Source organism: Neopelma chrysocephalum, unplaced genomic scaffold (genome assembly GCF_003984885.1).
Source record: "Neopelma chrysocephalum unplaced genomic scaffold, ASM398488v2 Primary Assembly neopelma1_81, whole genome shotgun sequence".
Taxonomy (NCBI): Eukaryota; Metazoa; Chordata; class Aves; order Passeriformes; family Pipridae; genus Neopelma; species Neopelma chrysocephalum.
Window position 1 is genome coordinate 856,914 of NW_020897743.1, and position 25,075 is coordinate 881,988.

Below are 25,075 nucleotides of genomic sequence, written 5' to 3' on the forward strand. Positions count from 1 at the left end.
TTTATTTAAGATTTTTCTTCTTTTGACCAACTTTAATATTAATCCTGCTAAACTGCCACTGAAATGGCCACGTGTGATGGAACAAACTGGTGCCCAGACTGAGAGACAGTATTTTCAGCCAGATAAAAGTCAGTAATGCCTTTAAAAACCCGAGTATATTCTGTTTTTTTCCTGAAACGTCCAAGTGCTCTTTTTCATTATGCGAATACTTCCAGAATTGCTGCTGAAAAGCAGAGCTCCCCCAATCCTGCCCAGCTGACACGAGGCATCCGTGTGTTTTCTCCCTGCCTTTGATGAACAGGGAGCAGCCAGCGCAGCCATCTGGTCAGGGAGGCAGAATTGTGTAAAAATGAGATATGCGTGTGTAAATAAAAGATTGATGAATGAAGCCCTGAAAGCTGAGATGAAAGTGAAGCAGAACAGACAGGTAAATCATTCTGATACTTATGTTAGCGCTGAAATTATGTTCCTCTACTTTCTTTTTTTTTTTTTTTTTTCTGCTGACAGCAGTGCAGGTGACAAAAAATACTTTCAATTTGGCTGCTGACACAAGTGCTGGAGGTGAGCAAACTGTTTGAGTTCTCTTGCTGAGGAAGCAGCCCTAGTCAGGAGAAGTTTTGCTGCTTCATTTTTAATTACTCAGTTCTTTACTTATGAAGCTCCAACTTCAACACTACTCCAGAGCAGCCTAGGCTGGCTTGCCAAAATTGAAGCTGAGTTTAGAAAGAAATAACAGTTCTAAACCTCCTCACTTTAACTCAGACACAAAGGACTAAATATATCCTCTGGAGTTTTCAGCAGTATCTTAAAGCCAGATTCTTTCCCCCACATATCTCTGCGTTTTCTGGTGTGAAAGGACGTTTAAATAAAATACTAATTTTAGTCAAAATAAAATTGAAATAAAACCCAAGCCACTCTTGGCTCACCTTGGAGCCCCTTAGACTGGAAATATAATTATAATTATATTAGTTTTTTCATAGGAAAATTAAATTATATAATATCTAATGAACAGCTAGCTTAGAACCTCAAGAACCCTACTGGAGGAGACTCCTATTTCAGGAGAAGATACACTGACTCTAAAAGTCACTTCATCATGAAACTCAGTGTTTCCTTTCAGTACAAGTTCTCTGTGACATTTTAGCAATGAACAAAAAAGGGTGATGATACACAAAAAAACCCACTGCAACTCATTTTTCACATAAATAATCATGGCCTGGTATTACAGAAAGCTTGCTGAGTACATCTAGAACTAAAGCACTGTAAGGAGAAATAAATGCTAATTCATCTAACATCTGAAATACCTGAAATACCCAATGCTTATTTGTTCCTGCGTTGGGCATTATATGAATTTAAAGCCAGCAGCAGCCTCAGTTCACTAATCTTTTGCACAACTTCCATGAAACACTCATTTTGTACATCAGCAGGATCAGTCTTATTTCTTAATTTATTAAGTATCTTATACAGTGCTTGATATTTACTGTAAATTATATAACCATGCAAATCAACATGTTGAAGAAATTTGGCCTTTTTGATTGACATTTTCATATTCTGGGGTTATTGGTTCCCTTAGAATTTAGGAAAAAAGGCATTTTTTTAAAGAATGACCTAAGCCAAATCTGTACTACCCACGGCTTCAAAGATGTAGAGTCTAAAAATGAAGGTATTTGGGACTTCAGAGCTGCAAAGTGAGAGAATTCAGTCCTTCTGGCTCAAAAAACACAGTTAGATCCACCCTTGAATGCAAAAGGTTTCCCCCACTGACTGACTGCAGCAGCACATCAGCAACTCAGCAGCTCTGAGTCAATTAGAGAAGTGAGAATACATAAAATGTTTATCACCTTGTTTGATAGAATACTTTTAGGGGTAATTTCAAAGGCAGACACAGGCATTTGACACCAGCCTCTTCTCAGGCATCTAATTCTAAATCAGAACTTTGGGGAAAAAAATCTTGTCTTTTGTGTTTTTTACATATTAGGAAGGAAGAGAAGACCTCTTATTAGTAATTATCTTGGTGCATAGGGCTGCTCACTCGGCCTTGGCACTGGGGAGAATTGGAGATGAGTTGTAATCACTATTTTTATTTTGAATTATTGGGAAGAAGACAACAAAAATAATCCCCCTTCGAAGTTTACTAAAGACCTGATGCCATGGGATGGTGATGAGCAGCTGTCACTGTCCCACTTATGTCAGATTCCACAGGGCTGGGGATGGATCCAGCAATGCTGGGAATGCAGGATCACCAGAGAAAAGTGACATCCACCACGGCAAACATAAATCTCCCACATTCTGACAACAACCTGTGTCCTTATGAGGAATTGGTGAAGTTTTTAAATACCAAATCCTCTGTGCTTAAGAGTTCTTTCACACCTGTGACAGGGAAAGAAATACCATCACTACAAATGCAGTTGGATATATTTAAACAAGCTAAAATATGAAACCCTTTTCACACTTGAGAGCAGATATTCCAGCTTCTATCTGGGCATTAACATCCGTGGTAATGGAAATCTCTTGAATAAAACACACAGCCTTCTTGACAGAGAAATGCTGGGGGTTTCTCTCCCCTCTGAGTCAAAGAAAATAAAAAACCCCAAACAGTCAGAACAACCAACTTGTAGAAAAACTGAACACTGTCATCTGATACCACACAGCAGCCTCAGATAAATGTGTTTTGATGATTTGGAGCAATTGCTTTCAAAACAGAACGTGGTGTTGAAAAGGAGGCTGTACAAACATACTTTACATTGAAAGGCTTTGTGAAATTATACAAACTGTAAAAACTGAGAAATTTGGCCTCTGTTCGCTTTCCTTCCGCTCCTCGGGGTTGTTATTGCCTCATTATACAGTCGTTTGTACAATGTTTTGGCAGACATTTACTGTTGCATAAATTAAAGTCCCCGAATCTAGTCATGCCTACAGGTCTTTATGAAAATACCAGCAACATTTTTATTTGAATGTCAAAGTTTGTCAACCATTAAACTGATTGATTTTTCATTATGCTATTCAATAGAAGCAGCAATCTCCAGCCTGTATGCAACATTACTCAGAGAAAAAGATGCATCTTGGAAAAATCCTTCCTGCTTATTCTTTAAAATTGTCTCTTCACAAAGGAACTGGGTTTCAAGGCTGGCTTCAGACATTTATTGATATTTCAGCAAAAGATAGGATGCTGTATCTCAATGCTGGGAAACAGAATGAATTCATCTGTAGCAACCCCAAAATCCCAATAATACTAGAAAAACCTTTCCAGGTGGCTTTATAAGATAAATATCTACTGGTGTGAGGAAGAATAGGTTTAAGCCTCCCAGTGTGAAGCCTCCAGAGCATCCAGAACTCCAGCCACACCCTGCACTGTACATCAGGATCCACCAGAGAGCCCAGCAATGCAGACACCAGTCAAGTCCAGAGAACAATTTTCTTACCTTGTTTAATGTCAGTGTACTCTGCAAAATCCCCAAGGATGGCAGCCACTGAAGTGTCCAGATGGAACTCAAAACTTACCTCATATCCCTCTAAAACACCACAAGATTCCGAAGTTTACATCCAGAGCTGTATTTAGTTGTCTCCGTGCAAGATGAGCTGGTTCATCACTTCATCTGCTGCAGAAAATACTGCAGGAAATACTGCAGAAAATACTGCTGGAAATACTGCTGATAACACTGATGCTGAAAACCCAGGCTGGATGTTGGGGTGTCACAACAGCCCCTCCCACTTGGCAGTGCCCATCCATGGTCAGAGAAAATGTTATTCATCAAGTGCAAAGCTTGGAGCACAAACTATTTCATCACCTCTCACCAAATTGGACTCCCACCACCCAGCACACCCCATGTGCCCACAAAGGAGGGAACCAGCAGGATTTACATTTGTTTTCTTTACCTTCTATTACTTCCCACTTATTACTCAGGTATTATCCTTGGCTGGGCATCATTAAGCCTCCTTGATGGTATCTGAGTCAAAGATTAAAGAGTGTAGAGAGCACTATAAAAAGACTCATTTAATTAAACTGGGACGTGCTACGAAGTTTAGAACTTGAGGCCTACAAATACACATAATTCAAGCTGTAAAAAGGTAAATTAAGAACATGCATGGTCACTGTATATATACTGTATTTAGAAGTTAAGGACAGCAGGGAAATACTGTCAGAAACAGGGTCCTGCTTATTGAGTTTTGGGACAGGTATCCAACTCACTGCTTTTTTTTTAAACTGTCCTACAAAAGCCCATTTATGCAAGTAATATATTACAACTGCTCAGAGGAATGCCATGAAGAAAGAAACCCATGGAATTCATTGTCCCTACTAAAGACATTACACAGGGTACAAAATTCAGCAGTTATTTTGCACTTTATAACCACAAATAAAGCACATGTTCACATGTGTGGTAAGAAACTGAGAGGTGAAATGCTGCCTAATTACTTCATTTATAAGCAGCACCACAGAACAAAACTGGATAAGATTCTGCTTACTTAAATTCAGTGTTCCAAATCCCAATTATCTTCAAGGAAGACAATATTTCAAACTTCAGATTGGAGTTTTCTGAGATTCTTGCTTAATTTAGCCTATTTATTTTTTTCTTTCTCAAAGGAAATGAATTTTTACTGAAAAAAATTGTAATAATTAACCCCCCCCATGTTTAGTGCATTCAGCAGCATTTTTCAGATTCACTGGACCATGGACAACGAAACTGAAAGCTAATGTCAGGTTAGAGGAACTTTATTTTTAATTTAATAGCACAGTCAAAAGCACTTTACTACAAAAAGTTATGACTTTCATTATGTCTATAAATAGGCAACTTACTGAATTATCGCACAGAATGTTAATGACATTAGCATTAAGTCCTAATTAAACAATGAAGCAATATGCATTACAATCTGCCACCAAATATGCATAATCAGAAAAAGATTTCAAAATATAAGTATAATTTTATGTTATTTTTATTAAGCTGTAAACAAAGAGTTTGTGTTGATTGGTGAAACCTTATTTGAGAAACAGGGAAAATGTCAAAGACGGAAAAAGGGACTTGAATAACAAAGCATCTGCTATCCCAGTCACGTTCTAATAGTTATATTTGATTTTTTCCCTCAGAAAATCACTGGCACCTCTACTCAGGTAAGTATCATTAACACTGTTCATCTTCTTTCTCAAATACATTTACTTTTATGGACTCTCAAAAGGCTTGAGAAAATACCTGTCACTATTTTACATCTTTTTACTATGACGTTAAAGGGAAATGACTCAACCAAGTTCACTGAGGAAACCAGTGCCAGAACCAAAAAATACATCCCTTTCTCTGGAGTCCCAACTGGATCCATCGCCCATTGCTGGTGTTATGCCTCATGGGAGTCCTGCTCTGTTATTGTTTTTTGTAAAAGCCTTCTTTTCTGCCTTAAAAATGTCTGATGTGATTTTGAACAAGGTGTATCCGTTGTTATGTATTATTTCTGTACTCAAATAAGGAGTAGGAAAATACCTCATGACTTAGCTAATGAGTTGCTGTAAGAATCCCACAGTGGGTTCTCTCTGAATAATCTATAGTCTAAAAATGAGTCACTGAAGGTACTTAGCAAGGGCTTACACAGATTTTTGCACAGGAGAAAAGGGTGAATTCACTGGATAATTTATTTCCAACAAAGGACTCAGCCATGACTTGCAGTGACTTTCACGCTACGGAAAAGTTCCCAGAGCAGGAAGTGTTTGGTTCCATCGGGTGACAGCTGCTCTCTCATCATGATTAAATGGCTTTCCCTTGGGTGAGCTCCAGAAATATGCTCGGGTTTGAAGCAGAAGAGATTCAGAATTCCACATTGGCCATTATGCACAGAGGCTAAAACAGCCCAGGAGTGTTTGGGTTTGGGATTTTTTCAAGTTTAGGTTTGAAGAGAAGGCTCTCGCATCCTTTCCCAGACTCGAGTTCCCAGTGATTAAAAAGTGGCTCCTCACTCTGGACATTCAGCTCAGGTACAACAGACCAGCAACCACCAAACTGGTTTTAGGGCTTGTGAACAGGCCCTGAGGTGCCAAGGAGCTGCAGTCCAGCACAGTGTTATCCAGATGTTTTATCCTTACCAACCTCACAGCTCCAGGATCCAGACAACGATCACTTCCAACACACAAGCATTTCTCAGTCCAGCTTCATGCTTAGACCAAAAAAAAAAAGGAATGAGAGCTCATGAAAATAGGCTCCCTGAAGTTGGAGCAGCAAAAAAGCACCTATAAAAGCCAAAGCCACGTTTGCTTGACACCAGTGGTGATTGTTGTCATGCAGCAACACCTCAGAAGAGAAGCCTCCTTGTCTGAAAGGACAGATGGGAGTGTCCATAGGCTTTGGCACGGCCCAGACTGTACAGAATGCAGGAACAGCACTAAAGCCTTCTCCAGAGACCTAAATATACTGTGGATTATGGGGTAGCACTTCAGAAGGAAGTATGAGACCCTGAAAATCTGTATCTAAAAATAGGGGTGTTCTGAGACTTCCTAAACTGTTTAGTCAAATACACCTGGGTCTGATCTCCACCCAGGCAGGCACCTTCCATCTCTTTTGTCAATGTATGCAAGCAGTGTAAAACATATTGCCTGTTGGAATTGTGACAGGAAGAGTATTTTCTATTGAAGTCCCCTCTGATCAGAACTCCCATGCAGGCAACAACTGCATCTTCCTGATACTTCACTGTCAACTTTGTAAATCTCAGATGTCACTGAGATTTACAACATTCCTGCTGGGCTCCCCAGCCAGATTTGGAAGAACCACTCACTCTTACAAACAGGAACTGGCAGCCTGTAAATAAACATAATGGTGGAATTGCTAATAAGCTCTATTTCCACCAAGAGTAATTCTGTTGCTGGAGATGAGGCTGACAACATGAATTCCACATGGCTGACCATCTCCTACCACTCACCTCTACATCCCAAACTATCCTTCTACGGGAACTTTGCATCACATTAACAAAGTTCTTCAAATCATACACCTAAGTTAAGATTTCCATCTGATTATTAAAGCAATCTTACTCTTAAACTGGGTTGCAATAAATGAATGTGTTATAGCAGTGTCACAAACTTCCAGTGTCACAACTACTTGTACATCTTACCAAAGATATCTGGCATTACTACTTATCCATGGCATTCAAACAACTGCACTGCCATCACAACTCTCCCACATATTTTTGACAGTTACCTGTAACACAGGTAATTCTAACTTTTGGACAATCTACAGTGGTTGATTTCTGCAAAAGTTTAAATGCTAAACTTTCACGAGTTAATGATTTTGTCATAAGATATAAACACACACACACAAAGTTAATTAATACTCTTTCAGAAAAATTGTTAGGAATGGTACACGCACACAGACCATCTAAGTTCCATGATCTGATCTCAGCAAACTGCTCCCCTCATGAGAAAATTAGCAACTGCATTAATGGCAGTCACAAAATCCTCAGGAAAAATAAGAAAGGACACAAACAGCACACAACCCACCAGAATCTGCAGAGATTATGAACAATTAATGGCTAAAGAGAACACTCATTGTGGCAGAAAAACCAGGGGAGATCTCTGGAGAAGTTTAGGGTAGTTCCAAACATGGAAAATTTTACTTAAAAGAGGATGAGTTGCTACTCATATAAAATTGTCAGATAAGTAAAACCCAAAGGTGTACTGCAGAGGATTATATAAAATATCTACAGCAGTAACTGACTGAGCAACAACATACACAATACAGAATGGATAAACAAACCTACAGACAAACAGTAACACTCTTATTTGTACTGCCAAGGTATTGAAACACGTTTGAGTGCTGAGGAAATGAATTTTACCCTTTCTCCAGAAGAGGTTATGGATTGTAAGTGACCCAGTCTCTTATTGTGTGAAAGCAGCACATTAATACTTCTGACTTGTCATTAATCAATACATTACTGGCAAATTATTCCTGAAATTAAGCTGTTGCAACTCACATTGCTGATGCAAAAAGATTTGGAGGGGACAGAGAGGAGCCTAAAATACAATGAGGTCTGAAGCCAAAGCAGCCATACAACCTCCTGAGGGTGGAAAGGGGTTTGGTCCCAGCTATGTAAGGAGAAATGTTAGGGGAACTATGACAAGACTCAGTCTGTATGGAAAATACAGAACACAATGTAAAAGATAAACCTCTGAAAATTCCCCAAATCCTCTTCAGAGCACTCCAGTTAAACAGCACACGCTCCATCACATTCCCACACGGGGGCTGACAGTGCCTGCATGTTTCTGAATCAGCAACTCCAACACGAAGGTATTTTTTCCAGGGGTCAATTTTCCCATTGATGCAAGGAGGATTTACACATGCAAGTCCCATTAACATTAACAGGAGTTACCCACATAAATCCCCCTGCAATGAGAGGAGAAAGGACCCCATAGTCTGCAAGGATCTAAGTTCTAGTGATTACCTGTCAAATGGCCCTGAGCATCATCATCACCAGAAAAAGCAGACGAAGCAGCTTCATGGCTGAAAAGCCCTCCAAAGGAGCAGTAACTACCTGAGTCCTACAGATAAGGCAACACAACAGCAGAGGGGAAAATGGCACAAAATGGGCTGTTTGATTATTAAGGGTTAATCCAATTAACCAACTTAAAAAGAAAGTACTCATTAAGGAAGGAATTCAAACATATCAAAGCACTCCTTAGAAAAAAAAAAGGTGTGAATATTGTATGAGCTCCAAGGTGCTTGAAGGATAATACAGCTACTTGTTTAAAAATTCAATTAACCTTATCTTTCTTTAACTTGATTTATTAATAATCCTACAGATAAATTGCCAGTTTTTAAAAAGTCATGTTATCTTTTGAATACATTGTGTATGACAAGCCTTAAAAACGACTTCAAATCAGCCTAACCCCGACTTTGTGTGCTTTAAGAAAGAACAAAATGCAGTTCAGAGCATGATTTCTGTAAAATACAACAGTCTTATCTACTGCTACTGTGAGTGAGCTATTGGGTACTCAAGTACCATGGGAAAAACATTTGATGTTTCCATTCACCCCATGAGAGAGACATGAAAACAGTTTTTAAGCAATCAATGTAGTGTAAAGTCACAGCCCACAACTTGTAGATCATTCCATCAGATCTGAAATCAAATCTGCAATATTTCCAACTTGGCATCACGTGGACACGAAGCACCAAGATCCAACTTTATATAAATTGGCTGACTTGGATAAACATGCTGTCACACATGTGAACTTCAGTCTTACTGCAGATCCTGAAGGCAGACAACAGAATTACCAGGAAATCCCAGCTAACAGAAGAACTGCTTTTCTCTGAAAACAAATGAAAAGGACACACAGAACAATGCACTTGCAAGCAAACCTTTAATTTTCATCAAACAACGTCCTTGTAAACATAGAAGATGAGAAATCCTATGATCCCTATTTCTGAGAGACAAACAGGGACTAGTCCTGCACTTAGTTCTTTTACAGATCTGTGGATGTTAACTACAATCACCAGACACTCATGCTTTCCAATACACTGAGGAATTACAGCTAAATGAAGAGGCAGCCTGTTGATTACTAGATATAAATAACTGCTCAATCACAAGCATCCAAAGGTTACAGTTATTTAACACTGGAAACATTTCAGCCAGGGATTTTCTGAGGACTTTGGGATTCAGGTACATACACACAGAGCTATCCTGTAAACAAAGGATGCAAACACTAAGAACCCAGGTTCTGAACTAAACCGGACAGGGCACATGGTGCAGGACAAAGTGAAGGTAACAGTTATGCTGTAAAAAAATAAATAAATAACCTTTCTGGCCTGGAGCCACTTTCAAGGCAGGCAGGGGCACCAGGGAACTGTACAGACCTGGCTGTGGCACGTCCAGGCAGCGCTGAATAGTCATCACTCCATGGCATTTTTAATTTACTTACAGTATTTAAGCACTGCTGGAACTGTATCACGTTCAGGTAAAAGTTTAAACCCCAACTCATCAAAACTCACTGATCTACTGGGTGCACATTTTAAGGTAAATCTTTAAGTACATGATAAATACTTTTTATCATCTGAATATCTGATTTCAAGCATTGCTCAGAAGAAGTGCAAGTTTAATATGGTCATTTACAAGAGCTTTCTCATTTTATATTTTTATCATACAAACTAGGTTTATAAATACTTCAATACATTTTATTGTATAAATGCTTCATGATTTATCATTACAAAATGCATAGTTTACAGCTATCACACTAATTTTAATCCTATTACTTGAGATCAACACAAACCTTTGGAATTATCTGCTGAAACTTCTCTCCACCACCACAAAATCCCTCAACAGATGATCATCTAAACTTCTCAGACCCCCTATTTCAAAACATTAACTACTGTCTTTCTAAAGGTCCAAACACTGCAACAAATCCAGGGAAACCAACCCAGGTATGCTCCTTTTATGACTTGGAATTTTGTTGGGAAATCTGGCATTGGGTTTAAATTGTGCTATTTTCCTGACTACAGTAAATTAATTCACCAATGAAAATGTGTGATCTATTAGATCTTATCAAAAAAACCCTGAATGTAAAATTGTTCCATGTGAGGAGCATCTTTTGGATTATATTTGCTTCTAAATTATGGCATTGGTTCCAAAACCATAAAAGAAAGCCACTCCAGAACTGTCACTTTTATTGCCTTCCAGTTCCATTCATAAGAGCACTGAAGGACAGGTTGTGAGCTCACCCTCACTTGTTTAATCAGCACAGATCCAAGGATTCTTAGCAGAAGATCATCTCATTGATAAGAAACTTGCACTTTTTTCCTTTTGCTTAGTGTTGACTTGTTGCCTGTTTAGAAGATGGAGGATTCCTTCAAAAAATGTAAAACAAAACCAAATTCTCTTGATAAATCCTATTTTAGCACTTTAAATCCAAATTTGTTCTGGATTTTTTGTTTAGCTACAAACCCTGTTGGATCTGGTGGACCTATGAATGGCTCACTATCAATGGAACTACTTGACAAAGATGATTCAAGCTGAAGGGAAGTAAGGCCATAGCAAATACCACAGCTCTGGGGGTTTTAAACCTCTTTTTCTTACTCTTACTCCCTTATGTTCTAGTTTGGGTCAACCTCCTCTTCTACTAAGAGAACACTGTTCACTCACTCACTCATTCATTCATTCATTTATTTATTCACTCATTCATTCTTCCTTTGTAAGAGCAGCAGCTCCTCCACCACTGCTCTCCTCAGCTGAGGGTTCAGGTTTTGTCTCTGCTGGATTACTCAATCCAGTTTCTTCTGGCTCAATCTCATCTTCATCATAAATAATATCTTCTGGATTGGGTGGTGGTGGGCAGAATTCCTCTGCTGGAAACATTTCTTTGAAAATAGTCTCAGCCTATTGAGAAAAAAAAAAAAAGAAGGAGGTAAACTTTCCCTTGAAATGTAAAACCTTGAGGCAATACTGTACAGATATTCAAGATTAACCTCCATCCTTTCAAATCAATAGTGATTTAACACTTTGACAGTCTTGTAAACACATGGGAAATCCATTCCTTCTTGCAGTCCTCAAGAAAGAAAAAGCAATTTATCCTTTTACATTGTTCTACTGGGGAAGTCACAGCACAGGGTTTTGGGAGAAGTGCTGGTCATTCTACTTATATGGAGAACGAGGAAGGGGATTTTTTGCAAGCAAAATGATCTTTTTATCTATAAAAGTATCTCATGTTGCAGTCAAATGCAGACCATGGGAAAGATTTTGCCTCTTTCCAGAGAGAGGGATCCATTTCACAGCACAAGCAAACCCAAGAAATTGCATATATGTACAATCCACATCATATCTGCACAGCTTTCCTTCTTAAATTTAAAAATTGCAAAAAAATTCCATTTCTGTTTTTCCAAACAGCTCAAACGTGGCTCAACTGACAACTACTCTCACCCAGTGCAGAAAAAGCAGACAAACACTTCCTAGGCAGTTCTCAACAATTATTCAGTGCAATTAGTCAGTGAATATCCACTCCAAAAATGGTCAAACAATTAGGAGGTTGAACAAGGAAAGAAATTCTCAGTATGTTATGCAGGACATCATGACACTGATTATAACTGAACAATTTAATGGCACAGAGTGCTTTCAAGTCTAACAAGTTTTTAAGTTAACTTTATCCAGCTGAAGTAATACAGAATAAACAAGAATAAATCAGGAATTCTTTCACTGTAACACTTTGATATTTGTAAATAATTAAGGTAGCAAATAGTTCCCTCAATATTTAGTAGTAAAGTCTATCAGCTGAAAACTGTGTGTACAACTGAATTCAGCATTAAGACACAAGCATGTAATGAACTTGTATACTCTAATTTGATAACTGAAGTTGAATAACACTAAATTTTGCTCCTGTTTTGTGGACAAGCTGTGTGGGCTTTCATAGCAACTTTTACAGGGACCACTACTAAACTAAGACGAGCTGGAAACACAACACACTTGAATAACTCTGAAATCCTTCCAGATATAGAAAACAAACATAAACAGGTTAAAGGACAAATATTGGCCTGACAGTTTTAGTGCATCCTCTCATGAACATGAAGATGCTTCAGAAATCTGAGATACTTCAGGGAACACATTACTTTAAAACATAATAATTCATGTCAGGTTGCAGCAGTGAAAAGTAGAAAACTGGAAGCCAGATGCTTTCCTGGATCCACACATACAGGATTTGAAGGAATCCTAGCTGGCATTTTCATTGCATTTAGCCTGTCCTCAGGGCAAGGAAATGCAAATATCAACATTAATTCTGTATCACACTCAAAATTTAACAGTAAATTATACTACAACAAGATGGAGTAATTTGTATACTGAGGTGTAGATGGATAGTTGCCCATGAGGAGTTGTGATGTCTTGCCTTCTAAATAATGTACCATCAATGCAACAAATAGAAGTTAGTAATGTTAATGGTAATGAACAAATAAATCACTGCAAGTATCATTTAAACACTAATCCCAAAATTATAAGGGGAAATTAGATTCAATTTTCCCAGCTATCTCCAAGACTAATACACACAGTGGGGTTTTGTTTATTTTTTAGAGTGTTCTGATCCATGAGTTTGTAAATGTTCCCTGTTTGGAGATTCCTATCCCGCTGCCAGGAAGATGACAGGGATTTGGGGGTGGAAGGCACACCAGCTTCCAGCTGTTTTCCTCCTCCACTTGTCTAGAAGGTCCCTGGCATGGTGTATTCCAACTGGGACTTCTGCTGCATCTTCACCCTACTGTTCACTCTTCTTACATATGACTTTGAATTATAAAAACATTTTCACACTAAAATATTTGTCACTTCAAGTAGTGACCACACGTTTCAAAACTTAAATCAGGTTCAAGAAAACATAGCCTCTCTCTCTCTGTCTGAAAGGCAGCAATTCAGGCTCTGGATGGTTCCTCCTCTGAGATCTCCTTGGATCTCTCACTGATGGTCACCAGACTGAACACAGAGGCTGAACTGCAGCACCAAGAACATTTAAACAGGGTTTGATCTATACCACCATTACTCATTGGTAAGAAAAAGGGTTCTTCAGGGAAGACAAAGCTGAATGCTACAAAAGGTGGCTATCAGAATTAAAAACAGGCTAAGTGTATTTAAACAGCTTTTAATTCGCACTGTTTTAAACAGTTTAAAAACATCTAATCTAGAAAGAAATTCATTTATGATTTAAAACTGCTACCATAATAATTGTCTTGCATTATTTTTGGTCTTTACAGTTCTTTATCCCTCTGGGAAGCAAATTTTTGCCTTGTAAAGCAAAATGAAGGGTACTATTAGCCCTTAATGACACTGTTCTGACCCTGCAGTTCAGCCTATGTCAGCCTTTCCACTTCAAAATCTTATTTTTAAGAGGTTTATGACTTAGTCATAAAAAAATCCAGCAACTGGTTAGAAGATGGCATGTACATTGTCTGAGCATGGCCATTAAAAAAACAGCTTTAAAAATGACTGGTGCCAGTTAATCCTCCAAAGATGTAAAGTGTTCTCTTGTCTATGAAGGCCCCTGACAACACAGGCACTGCTGGGGTTGATTTGACTGAGAATTTGCACCTTCCTTATGGAGGTGGATCTCTGAAGGGAAGGGGGAGCATTCCTGTGGTTCTCTTCTGTTGAACAGGTTCTAATTTACACATTTGCATGATCTTGTTGTCTTCTGCTCAACTGTGGTGGGGAAGGCACAGTGAGAGGTGCCACAGGAGGTTCTTTCTGAGGATCTGGTGTTCCTGCACACTGTGCCACACAGAAGGTGCTGTCTCACCAGCTCTGATCTCCCCAGTTTTGTTCAGAAGGCTTTCACTCCTCATCTCCCACTTCAAAGCACTGGGGGTTTGTTTCATCTGGAGCACTACTGGGTTCTCAGTTCAAGGTTCCAGTTATCAGGGATCAGATCTGCACCCAAATACTGAGAACTAAAACCCAGAACTGTGATCTGGTGTCAAATACTATCCCTAAGTCACAAATAGAACAACATTCCCCTCAATTCCTTCAGAGACACAACTACGCCATCATTTTTAAATACAGTGAAATGAAGGCAAAGAGAAGGTAAACTGAGGCAGGAATTTATCTACCACATTAGTGATTATGCTGGGTTTTTCCCCAATAGGTTTGTGGTTTGTGACTATGTCCTGTAAGTATTAAACTTCTTTGATGATCCTTCCAATTTGAACTAGGATTGTGTGACTTTTGACCTGTACTGGACTCTCTCTCTAACCTTTCAGGTGAAAGACAGTGGCTATTTCCTGATCTTTCCAGCTACCTGGTTGTATAATTTTGGAGAGTTATCATCTATATTTCTGCATAAAGCAGAATAAGCCAGACTTAAGTCTTGAAAATGAAAGTTCTGCAACCAAAAAACTGATGTGCCCAACCTGTTTGACAGCACAGTCATTTCCTAAAGCAGAGTCTGGCCCAGAACAGACATAAACGTTTGGGGGTAAGCCAGAATAGGAATTTCTGTCAACTCCTGAAGAATCTCTCATGTTGAAGTAGACTGCCCAGAGGACTCTAGGTTTCTTCAGTTCTTCATTTTCAGTCTCTGAAAAGAAAAAAAGTGTTTGCAGTAATCAGCATTCTTGTGTGATATGGTAAATATATAATCTAGCATACTAAAAGTCAAATTTTTAACATGGAATTACTGTACTAAAGGATTGTTTTCTTTAAAAAGACAATTATTTTACTTTCCACTTTTTTCTGAGATTCTCTTTCATCATACTTTTTCTTTCTTTTCCAACCATAGGCATGTAAATTCTACTTACTCTGTACACACTATGCCACACCAGAACCAATGATCACCTGCAAGCCTCCTCCCGAGGAGCTTGGTCTAAATTGAACACCTTTCCACTTCACATTATCTGTTTTACTGGGGATAAACTCCAAGAGCACAGGATGGGCTGAACAATCCCTCCCTGGGCAGTGCCAATTTGAAGGCATTGCATTCCCTATGCAAAGATATTTTTGATGTTTAATTTTTCCTCCCTTCCCACATAATAGTTTATCTCTGTATAGGAACTCTTCCCCCTTGCGTGCATTTAGACTGAGAGTGTTCAAGACAACCTAAGGAGATTAACTGATGCTCATGGTTTAAATAAAAAAATCCACAAATAATACATCACCCCCAAATTAATTGAAGAACAGAAAGAATTCTGATAAAGAATTACCAAACCCCAGATATTCTGTATTTGAAATGTGTGACACACAGTACAGAGAATCTCTAAATTGTGAAACTGGGGCTAAATGAAAATAAATGACTAACTTGTATTTATCTACAATTACTGAGCTGCAATGCTCATCATGAATACAAAATGATCCTGAATTACATCTTCCTTGTTCATAATCTGTACCTTCCTGCAGTTACTCTGTACATTCCTATAATCCCTCTGCACACAGGCAGAAAAGCCTCTGGGAAGATGAAGGTCACTTTTGAACAGACCAGAATGCAATGGAGGAATTCACAACACAGATTCTTAGCTTAATAGATACTATTTGTTTGGTATATTTGCTGTCCTCTTTTTGGTATTTTCCCTCCTCTAAAATAAATGAAGCTTGTAAAAGACCTTGTGAGATTTACTTCTTTCCAAGAAAGAAACTTCTAGATAACAACAGCATTCAAAACAGTATTTTAAAGCAGTTGAATTAGAAAAAAAAGAGATAAATCTATGCTATTCCTTCAGTATCTTTTTATAACTGTCAAATAGTTAAAAAAAATAGGTGCTACCCATACTGAACAGTTTGAAATATAAATTAAATTCATCAGCCTGTGAAAGTCTGAGCCTTAATACAGGGCAAGATGCTCTTTAATATATTTAAAAGTTCACATTGCTCATAAAAGTTACTTCTTCCTCATTTAGGCAGGAAAATGAATGGAGTCCTCTTCTCCAGGTGACTTTGCCTCTTTGACCTGCCATGGCCCAGTGCTCACTTTATCTGGTGATTCATTTTCAATAACTCCAACAGTATTTGTTCTGACATTTTAATTAAAATACGACCACTACCTCATCCTGATGATAAAAAGGCCCATGTGTCAGGGAAAACTAGCTTTTCAGTGCCTCAGCGCACCTGAGGACCCCTGTGATCACAGAGTTTCTCCAGAAGAATTTCAGTCAGGTTCTAAACAATATATCATTTCAGAACTGGATCATTTTACACATTAAGATTAATGCTCCTCCTCCCCAAATGATTAAAAGACACTAAACTGCCAGCTGATCTTCTCTTCACCCAGGTCTTTGAAACATGTGGCACTGCCTTGAAAATTTAAGATGTAAGTTAAATATTAGAGGTTGGAAATTAGCAGGCTCTAAGTTAACAAACAGCAACATGAAAAGTGTTTGCAACCCTCCAGTCGAAAAAAGTTACCTGCACTATTACCTGTACTCTACATATTGTAGGCAAACCAATTATAAAGATTATAAAATATTTCCACATCACAGTAACTTGTATTTATAGCAACATAACCACTGTCACTGACAGCTGAGCATTGTTTCCTCACAGAACTCTGATTTACTGTCTTGAAGCATGGATACTATATTTAAAAATGCTTTGCAAGGCTTAGACACAGCACCATCTATATGCACACGACCTATTCTGTGAGCATTACCAAAAATATGATTAAATACAAGATCTCGGGATTAAATTTCAAAAACTTGTGTGAAATTAGCCCAAAGTATCTCAGGGACAATTTCTAGGCAGCACCTGCTTTGTCAACAGCTGCTTTGCTCTGGGGCTGTGAAATTTTCCATCTCAAGGCCAAAGTTCATGAAAGCAGCTGGCAAGGTTTCCTTGAATTTAGGGCCAAATAATTCATTACTGAAAATTCCTGGAAATCTATCTTTCTGGTAACAATATGTAACAACTTTATGCTTCCATGGCTTCAAGCAGAACCCAGAGAATTTCACATAAGGAAATACTTGAAGACAACAAAAGGGTGAGCATCAGCCTGAGAATAACAGCAGGCAAAGAAAACTCAGCAGCTTCCAGCCCTGAGCACATGTGGCAGCGGGAGGAGAAAGGCAGATCACAAACTCTTGGGGTTTTGATAACTATTGTCAGGGATACCCAGGTGACAGAAACCACTAAAACAGGACAGTGTGAAAACACCAGCTTCAAAAACATTTCATTTCACTCCTGCAGCCCTGGAAGGTGTGCTGAGAAGGAAATATGTTTCATGGTAAAAAGAAAGCGTGACAATGAAGAAGGTCTCAGACACTCACAGCCTCTGGGTACTGAAGTTAAACCACAGCTGGAGAAGACCTGGAACAGCAGATCATGGAATACAACAACCCCAACATCTGTCTAATCAATCTCACTCCCAAGATAAATCCCTTGACTTTGAAATGCTGATATCTCAAGAGCAGCTCACCATTTGCTGCCTCTGATGATGGATTCAGATGCTCAGTAACAGGTATTTTAGTTACGAGGTACATTACATTTATTACATTTATTATTTAAAATAATATCTTAATACTTCATTTATTTATTCTTACCTTTTTCTGCATTTACATTGAATAGCTTCTGTACAACAGGCTCTAAATCTTCCCTTGCAGTTTGAGTTGATGGACAGGTTAAATGGACTAAATCTGTTGAAAGAGAACACAAACTAATTACAATCACCAATACAGAGACAGATAAATAACATTTACAATTTTTAAAAGGCACAGCAGGCTTTTAGAAATCACAGTTCTTCATATAAATCACTTTGTTTAACCCAGGGAAGGGCTGTATTATGGAAATACAGTGTATATACAGCACACAGTATAATACAGTACAGCTGTATTACTTGTGAAAATTCAGTTTTGCTTGAATAATGTGGATTTGATATTTAGATTTCTTGCTAATGTACTTGTTTTCATGAAAATAAAAGTTGCTAAACTATTCCTTTACTTGTTCTGCTTTGAAAACTTATGAAATTGTGGACTCCTTAAAAAAGATACTCACTTGATGCAGCTCCTGGCCTCTTTTCTGTTCAGACACAGAACCAGCTGCTCTGCTGGATTTTACAGCCATTCATTCAGGTATTTAAAAGCCTCATCTTAAAACTTTTCATAAAACCACCTTAACAGACTCATTTGCTACTGGAAACTCCTCAGTACAGAAGTATCCACCAGAGAATCACGAAGAAATTTAACATAACTCTGTACAAAGTTTGGACTGATTAATTTTTTCTTCATTACTGTAAATTCCTGATCCATTTCACAGCAATGCAGAGCTGGGGTATTATTTTAAATCTATATGGCATTTTTCTCTTTTCCCTCTGAAGCCTGGCTGGTTTTGTTGTCATTATTTTCCAGTACATCACACAGATATTAAATAGGTTTCCTGCCCAGTTTGACAGTGGTTCCATGAGGACCAGAAATTTAACCCTTCATGCTCCTCTTCCTTTAGGTTGCACACAAACAGATTATATTCAAACATTAATATTCATTTTTTATTCGACCCAACCCAAACCTTCTGCCTAAAAGGAATATGTACTAAAAAAACTACAAGGAAACTGGTGGTGATAATGAAAGTGCCCCTGTAACCTTAACTAGTTGTTTACAATCCCAAACAATGGGATACAATTTATTTTTTTCCTCAAAAACAGCCAGTTATAAATCACTAAAGTTCACATCATTTACTTTCTCTAAAATCTTTTTTATTATCTTTAAGGTTATGGCCGTGAGTCCCAGTCATCAGTATATATTTTGATTATATTTGATTTACTCAGGTATAACTGCATTAGTTACAGTGGTTGCCAACATTTGTCTTCAAGTAATTCTTGCAGCCAGAAGAACGATGAGTTTAGTTCATGATTTCATCATTACAGTCTCCAGTTTTAGGGCAAGTGAAGGAGTTTGGTTCCACTCAACTGGCAATACAGATGATGTGCCTGTCATTTCTGCAGTGTGATCAAAGAGTGGATGTATTTGTATACTTATCTTAAATAATTGTTCCAAGGAGAAATCAGTCAGGTTAAAACCCATTTGCAGATAATGATGTAAAAGTTTTTTAAAAGATTATGAAATATGTTCCATAACTGGAACTCAGCTATGCCTAATATAGAACTTTATTATTTCAATACATGAAGACAAATTTCATTAAGGAAGGCAGTACCTTCTCTTCTGAAATGAAAGGAACTTATGGAGAAAAGTAAATAACTGAAACCTTAATATTTCAGCACCATAAAAACCTTCATGAAACTAGTAATTTATATTTGTTGGACATCAATCCTTCTTTAGTTTCACTTCCTGCTATATATATTTTGTGAACCTTTAAATAAAAAAAAAAAGCAGCTATTTAAGGGATAATTAATAACAACATGCCTTATGGCACTAAGTTCTTAATTACAGGCTTATAACTTTTTTTATTATTATTTAAGTAGGAAATATAACTTTGAATGACTTCATCATTTAGTTCACTCTTCTTTCATATGCAAAGAACTGAGTTCAAGCCTAGGTAACAGTAAAATAAATTGGTTATTATTACAGTTACTTATTTTTTGTTAGGTCACCTCTAATTCTATTTATCTTCCACAAGTGTCCCAAATGGGTCATCTACTTAACAGAATTCAGCAGAAGAATTTAGAAAGAAAAATAAATACCCAGTAAGAACATTTTGTTGCTCATTTATTTCCAGTTCACATAAAATACCAACAACTGAGTCCTAAAGCTCTGTACATAGAAAACTGTTAATGCAAATACTGGGATGGCCCTTCAGAAAAGGTGATTGCTCATATTTTTAGAATTAAAGCATCTAATGCGGTAACAAAGTTCTGAGAAGAATTTTTATAATTTTACCTCAAACATATCATGATATGTCTATCATGATATATCTCCTCACCTATGCTCATAAAGGGACATAATCCCACCTCCAACCACAACTTCCAGAAGATAAAAAGCTCCCACTGTACCATTTTCAGTTTAGTTTCAGAGCTGACAGAGTCAAAGGGGAAAACCCTCTTGACTTACACGTGTCCTTCATGCAGGTCATGGTTGAGGAGCACAACTCAATGACACAAACTGCTGGTTTGCCCAGTTCCACGGGAGGCACTGTCAGGATGGAAACCTGGGAAGCAGAAGAGCCTGTGGTAAAGCAGAGTATGGTGGAGGAGGAGGCAACCAGCACAGTTCTCAACACAGGAATAACTGCAGACAGGGACACAATTTGGTTTGCTGGTTTACTAGCACAGAAGAACCACAACAGTGATTAGTATCCTTAATTTTAAAGGACTGCAGAGGCTGATGAAGCAGAAACATTTAAGGAAGGATCTGGCAGTGAACAGTAAGAACTTCCAACAGTAAAAGAGAATGTGGAAGAAAAAGGAACTTTGAATGAAGTTTAGACAAGATAAATAATTAACAGTTAACAGAATACTAAGATAAGGTAACAGTTTATTACAAAGCAATCAAAAAGCAAGCAAAATAAATTACCTTAAAGACAGCAGCTTAGAAACTCTATTAATTATAGTGTGGTTTTATTATTTTATTTTTAAATTCCCAAATCTTCGTTTGCGAAGCCTAGCCATGATGATGATTTATATTAAATATAGTGTCATTTTCCAAACAGGAAAATCCAAGTAATTGAACTAAACTAAACTAAAATTTGTAACAGTTTTATAGACTAAAACAAATTAAACAATTACTGGTAATTCTAGCAGAAACAAAACCATGAATTAATTCCTCCCACAATTAAATATTAATGCATACAATACATAAAGACAAGTGATACAAAATTGGTGTGTACCTGCTGCTCTGGATCTGTGTTTAGTACAGATTGATCTGTAATGAGCACTGCTCTGGAGATCTGCCTACAATTAAATAAAAGAAATATGTAAAAATAATTATATAAAAAAATATAATTTTGTAAAAATAAAACACGTAAAAAATAGCAATTTGGAATAATAGTTTTGGTAATACCAAGGTTATTTCACCATATAATCTTTATTAATGTGATTCTTAGCGGGCTATTTTGCCTGTTGCTGAAGTAGGAACACATCTGGAACATTAATGCACTATTTTCAGTGACCAAACTAGATGATGAGTCAATGCAGTTGTATAAAAAAGCTTGAATATCCTTTTGATTTAAAAAAACCATCTTTTGTCTATTTGACCAAGATTAGCAGCAGCATGTTCCAGGACTTCAATGTTCCAAGCAGCACAGGACACTTGGGATTAAGGGGAAATAACAGCAGGGAGATCACGAATTGCAGTTTCTGCTCCTCCAGTGCCCAGGATTATTTCTGCACTGCACTCACTGCTACAGCTTTGCTAATAATATCTGCACTGCTTTGAAGGCAAAGGCAGATATGTCCAATTGTTTCATACCTGTAACACACATTTGTGCATGTGCTCTCTGACAGGTAACTGTCTTCCACAATAAAATAGTTGGCACTTATTCTTTGTCCAAAATGATCCACTATTGCTTTGCATCTGTTTAAAAGAAACCAAACCACAATAAGAAATTTCAATATAGGGTAACAAAAGCATGCATAAGAACATTTATTGATAAATAAATAAAGCAAATCAGCTTTACTTAACTTTTTCTTCAGGTATGAAAATCACCTTTTAAATTAAATTCTTCTGAATGGCTTTATCAATGTTTCAATCAATTTAACATACAGGACTCAAAACAGTCAATTTTACATATATTCCTATACTCAAATTCAACAGGTGCCTTGAAAACAGTAACTAAAAGAAATGTAAGAGTACAAGCAGTGTTTTAACGCATAGCATTACCAGAGTTTCAAATTCTGTTCAACATGTGCTTCACTTGCAACTTTAAGAAGTTTTCCCATACTATTAATTTCAGTGATTTCATTCTCAAGCTCTCATTTGAATACTGCAAATAAACAAGGAAATGGAGCTGCTGCAGTTCATTTCTAATTATAACCTTTCTTATTGTTTATGGAACAATTTCCCTGCCACCCCCCAACCATTATCAGAGGGGAAAGGTTGATTAAATGTCATGTTGCATCACTCAAAGCCAGCAAAAGCAACGACACGTTTCATTTTCCTGCTAAGTGTTGTTTCCTCTCCTTTGTTCAGGAATAGCATCAGGTCATATGTGTGATAAGATTTTAAACTGAGAGAGAGGGAAAGAGAGTGCTTTAATTTCAGTCCCACTTCACTTCAAAGGGTGATGCTGAGAGAATTTCTTTCAAGTGCTGCTCCCAAATCCAGCAAACACTTGTGCACTGACATTATCAGGTCTCTGTCATCTGATCTGTGTTGGGACAATGAATCATCCCGAACCCTCCATTGACCTTCTTTCAATGTGTCGAGATAAAAGGATGAAAATTAGAATCCATCTCCTTGCAGTGCCACGAGTTATAAATGTACTTTATAGGGCTCATTATCCAAACTAATGGACTAAGGGCGACATCCTTGAAATGGACTCAGCAGCACTGCCAGAGCCAGCCCGCAGTATTTCAGATATGTAAATTACTGTGTTTGCTACAGCTTTTTATTACAGATGTATAAATGTCCATTTGTCACATCTCTTCCATTTTGAGACAGAATTATGTAATTGGAAACATGTGTAAAGTGTGATCAACACAAAACGCCTCCCGTTATTATGGAATTTTATCATACATACCCCCAAAAGTGACCTACAATAAACACAGAGAAAAGCAACAACAACAAAAATATGATTCGTGCATTCAATGTGCTTTTTCCTCAGCCTCAGAAATATGATGTGGTTTTTATTTTCCAACAGAGCATCAGAGTTCTACCAATAACACGGGATGTTCTGCAAACATATTAAAACAGCAGACCTGGTACACTACATAAAAAACAGGTATTTTAAAGTGTATTACCAAAACCTTAAAATAGGGATGTCTAGAAGTTTCTATACTTTCACCCTGTCTTCCCTGAATCCTGTTTTCATAAACTATTAAAAGTACTATAGAAAAATGAGAAAAATAATTGTAGAGTTGGGGATGAAATCTACTGTTCTTTGTATGTACAGGTATGGGTAGGAAAATGTGAAAAAGCAAAGTGAGCTATGTCTAGAAAGGAGTTGGAATAAACTTTGGTGATATTTGGGGGCTTTAAATTAAATGCAAAACTAAAAGTTTGAGAAGAAAACCAAGGTTGCAGATAAAAGTATAAATTTCCCTTACAGGTACTAAACCAAGAATATTAAAGATAGTGAAAAAATAATTGCATTAAGACATGGGTGAAGCCTGGAAGGCTGTGGAAGATGCTCTAAAATGAATCCTCCACAATGTGACTAAATTTCTCCTGTAGTGAGTGTAAGCTATTTGTAACCAAGAGAAGCTGCCTCTGGAACACAGAGCCAGCTGTACTGACAACCAGATATGAATTTGCCTATTACCAATTACTATTAATGGTCTGTTGACTCAAAAGCTCAGTATCTCATAAATAGCCTCATTAACAACTTGATAGCTGATTTTTATTAGGCAAAACACTGAAGCCCAAAGCCAAGAGGAAATACAAGCTGGTGCAGGGAGGGAATACACAGTGAGGATGGAGATATTATGAAGAAAAAAAAAGGAAACAGTGATCTGGGATGTGTTGTGCTTCTTCATATTCACCATCAGAGAATGGCATTATTAAAAGCCCCATGTTTTTGGAATAATGAAAGTCTGATAAAGTCTTTTAAAAGTATTTCAATAATTCTGCTCCCCAAAAATCTATCCTTCAATTTTGAAATGTCATAAGTGAACCAGGAAAGCAGCCTAATAGCCTAAAAAAAGATACTTGAAATCTATGTTGAACCCTGGGGAACTTATTAGATTCAAAACATAAAAAAGCAGGTTAATGGAAAAGCAGCACTCCACCTCTTTTGGAACACATATAACCTTATAAAGAAAATATTACTTTCAAAGGTCTTCAGAATGTCCCCCTGAAAGAGCAAGTTAACTATTTAAACATTATTGGGAAAAAAAGCTTCCTACAGTAACAGTTCAAATATTAGTGTTAAAATAAACTGCAGAGTTCTGAAAGGGGCATAGTTTCATCTGCATATGAATTATGCATTTAGAACAACACACATGAGGAAATGCTATCACATTTACATCTCACAGTCTGAAAGTGTGCAATGAACTTCAGAACCTGCAGGAACTGACAGAAAGATAAAATCTGTTGTTTACACAGTTTTAGGGAAAAACAGCTACTACTTGACCATGCTATGACAAATGCAGCTCAAGGAATCCAGTGTGCAGTGATCTGGGAAGTAAACACATCCCCTCCATCATTTAACTACTAGTTTTCCTAATAAAATGTTACTACATCATTTCTAAACTTCAAAATTTTCAACAGAACATCTAAAACTTTCTATTATATAAACTAAGCTGAAAACAAACTCTTAAGAGAGGAAATTCTGCAGTTAGGCTGATAACTGATAGAATGTGTGTAACAGAAACATAACAATTTACAGAGGTGTGAAAAATGCCACTACTGGAAAAACTCTGGGTTGATTTTTCTCAGCTCAACTTTAAACCTGCCTACAGGCCTGATATTGTTGTAAAAGAATTTATTCTGGGATAAGAGGGCAGCATAGTTTATGACAACAATCTACCTAAAAACTCATTAAAGTCTTTTCTCTCGGAGTGACATGCATTATCAGCAAAGATTAATCCGATGAGTCTTTAGGTGAGCTCCATTTTTAAAAATGC

The 25,075-nt window shown here is 37.5% G+C and overlaps 1 protein-coding gene across 2 annotated transcripts in view; it reads right to left on the reverse strand.

The window, feature by feature from the left end:
• Positions 1-4,701: 4,701 nt before the first annotated feature.
• Positions 4,702-25,075, reverse strand: part of CHM (CHM, Rab escort protein 1) — a 55,933-nt gene continuing 35,559 nt past the window's right edge. The window contains exons 10-16 of one of the 2 annotated variants that reach the window (XM_027690397.1): positions 21,762-21,866; positions 21,181-21,244; positions 20,406-20,502; positions 17,946-18,038; positions 14,835-15,001; positions 11,155-11,331; positions 4,702-8,496 (exon numbers count right to left, since the gene is read on the reverse strand). In XM_027690397.1, the coding sequence (XP_027546198.1) occupies positions 8,410-8,496; positions 11,155-11,331; positions 14,835-15,001; positions 17,946-18,038; positions 20,406-20,502; positions 21,181-21,244; positions 21,762-21,866 (790 nt within the window). In that variant the 3' untranslated portion in view covers positions 4,702-8,409. Of the gene's footprint in view, positions 8,497-9,303; positions 11,332-14,834; positions 15,002-17,945; positions 18,039-20,405; positions 20,503-21,180; positions 21,245-21,761; positions 21,867-25,075 lie in introns of those variants that run through there. The other variant, XM_027690396.1, reaches the window with a different exon arrangement.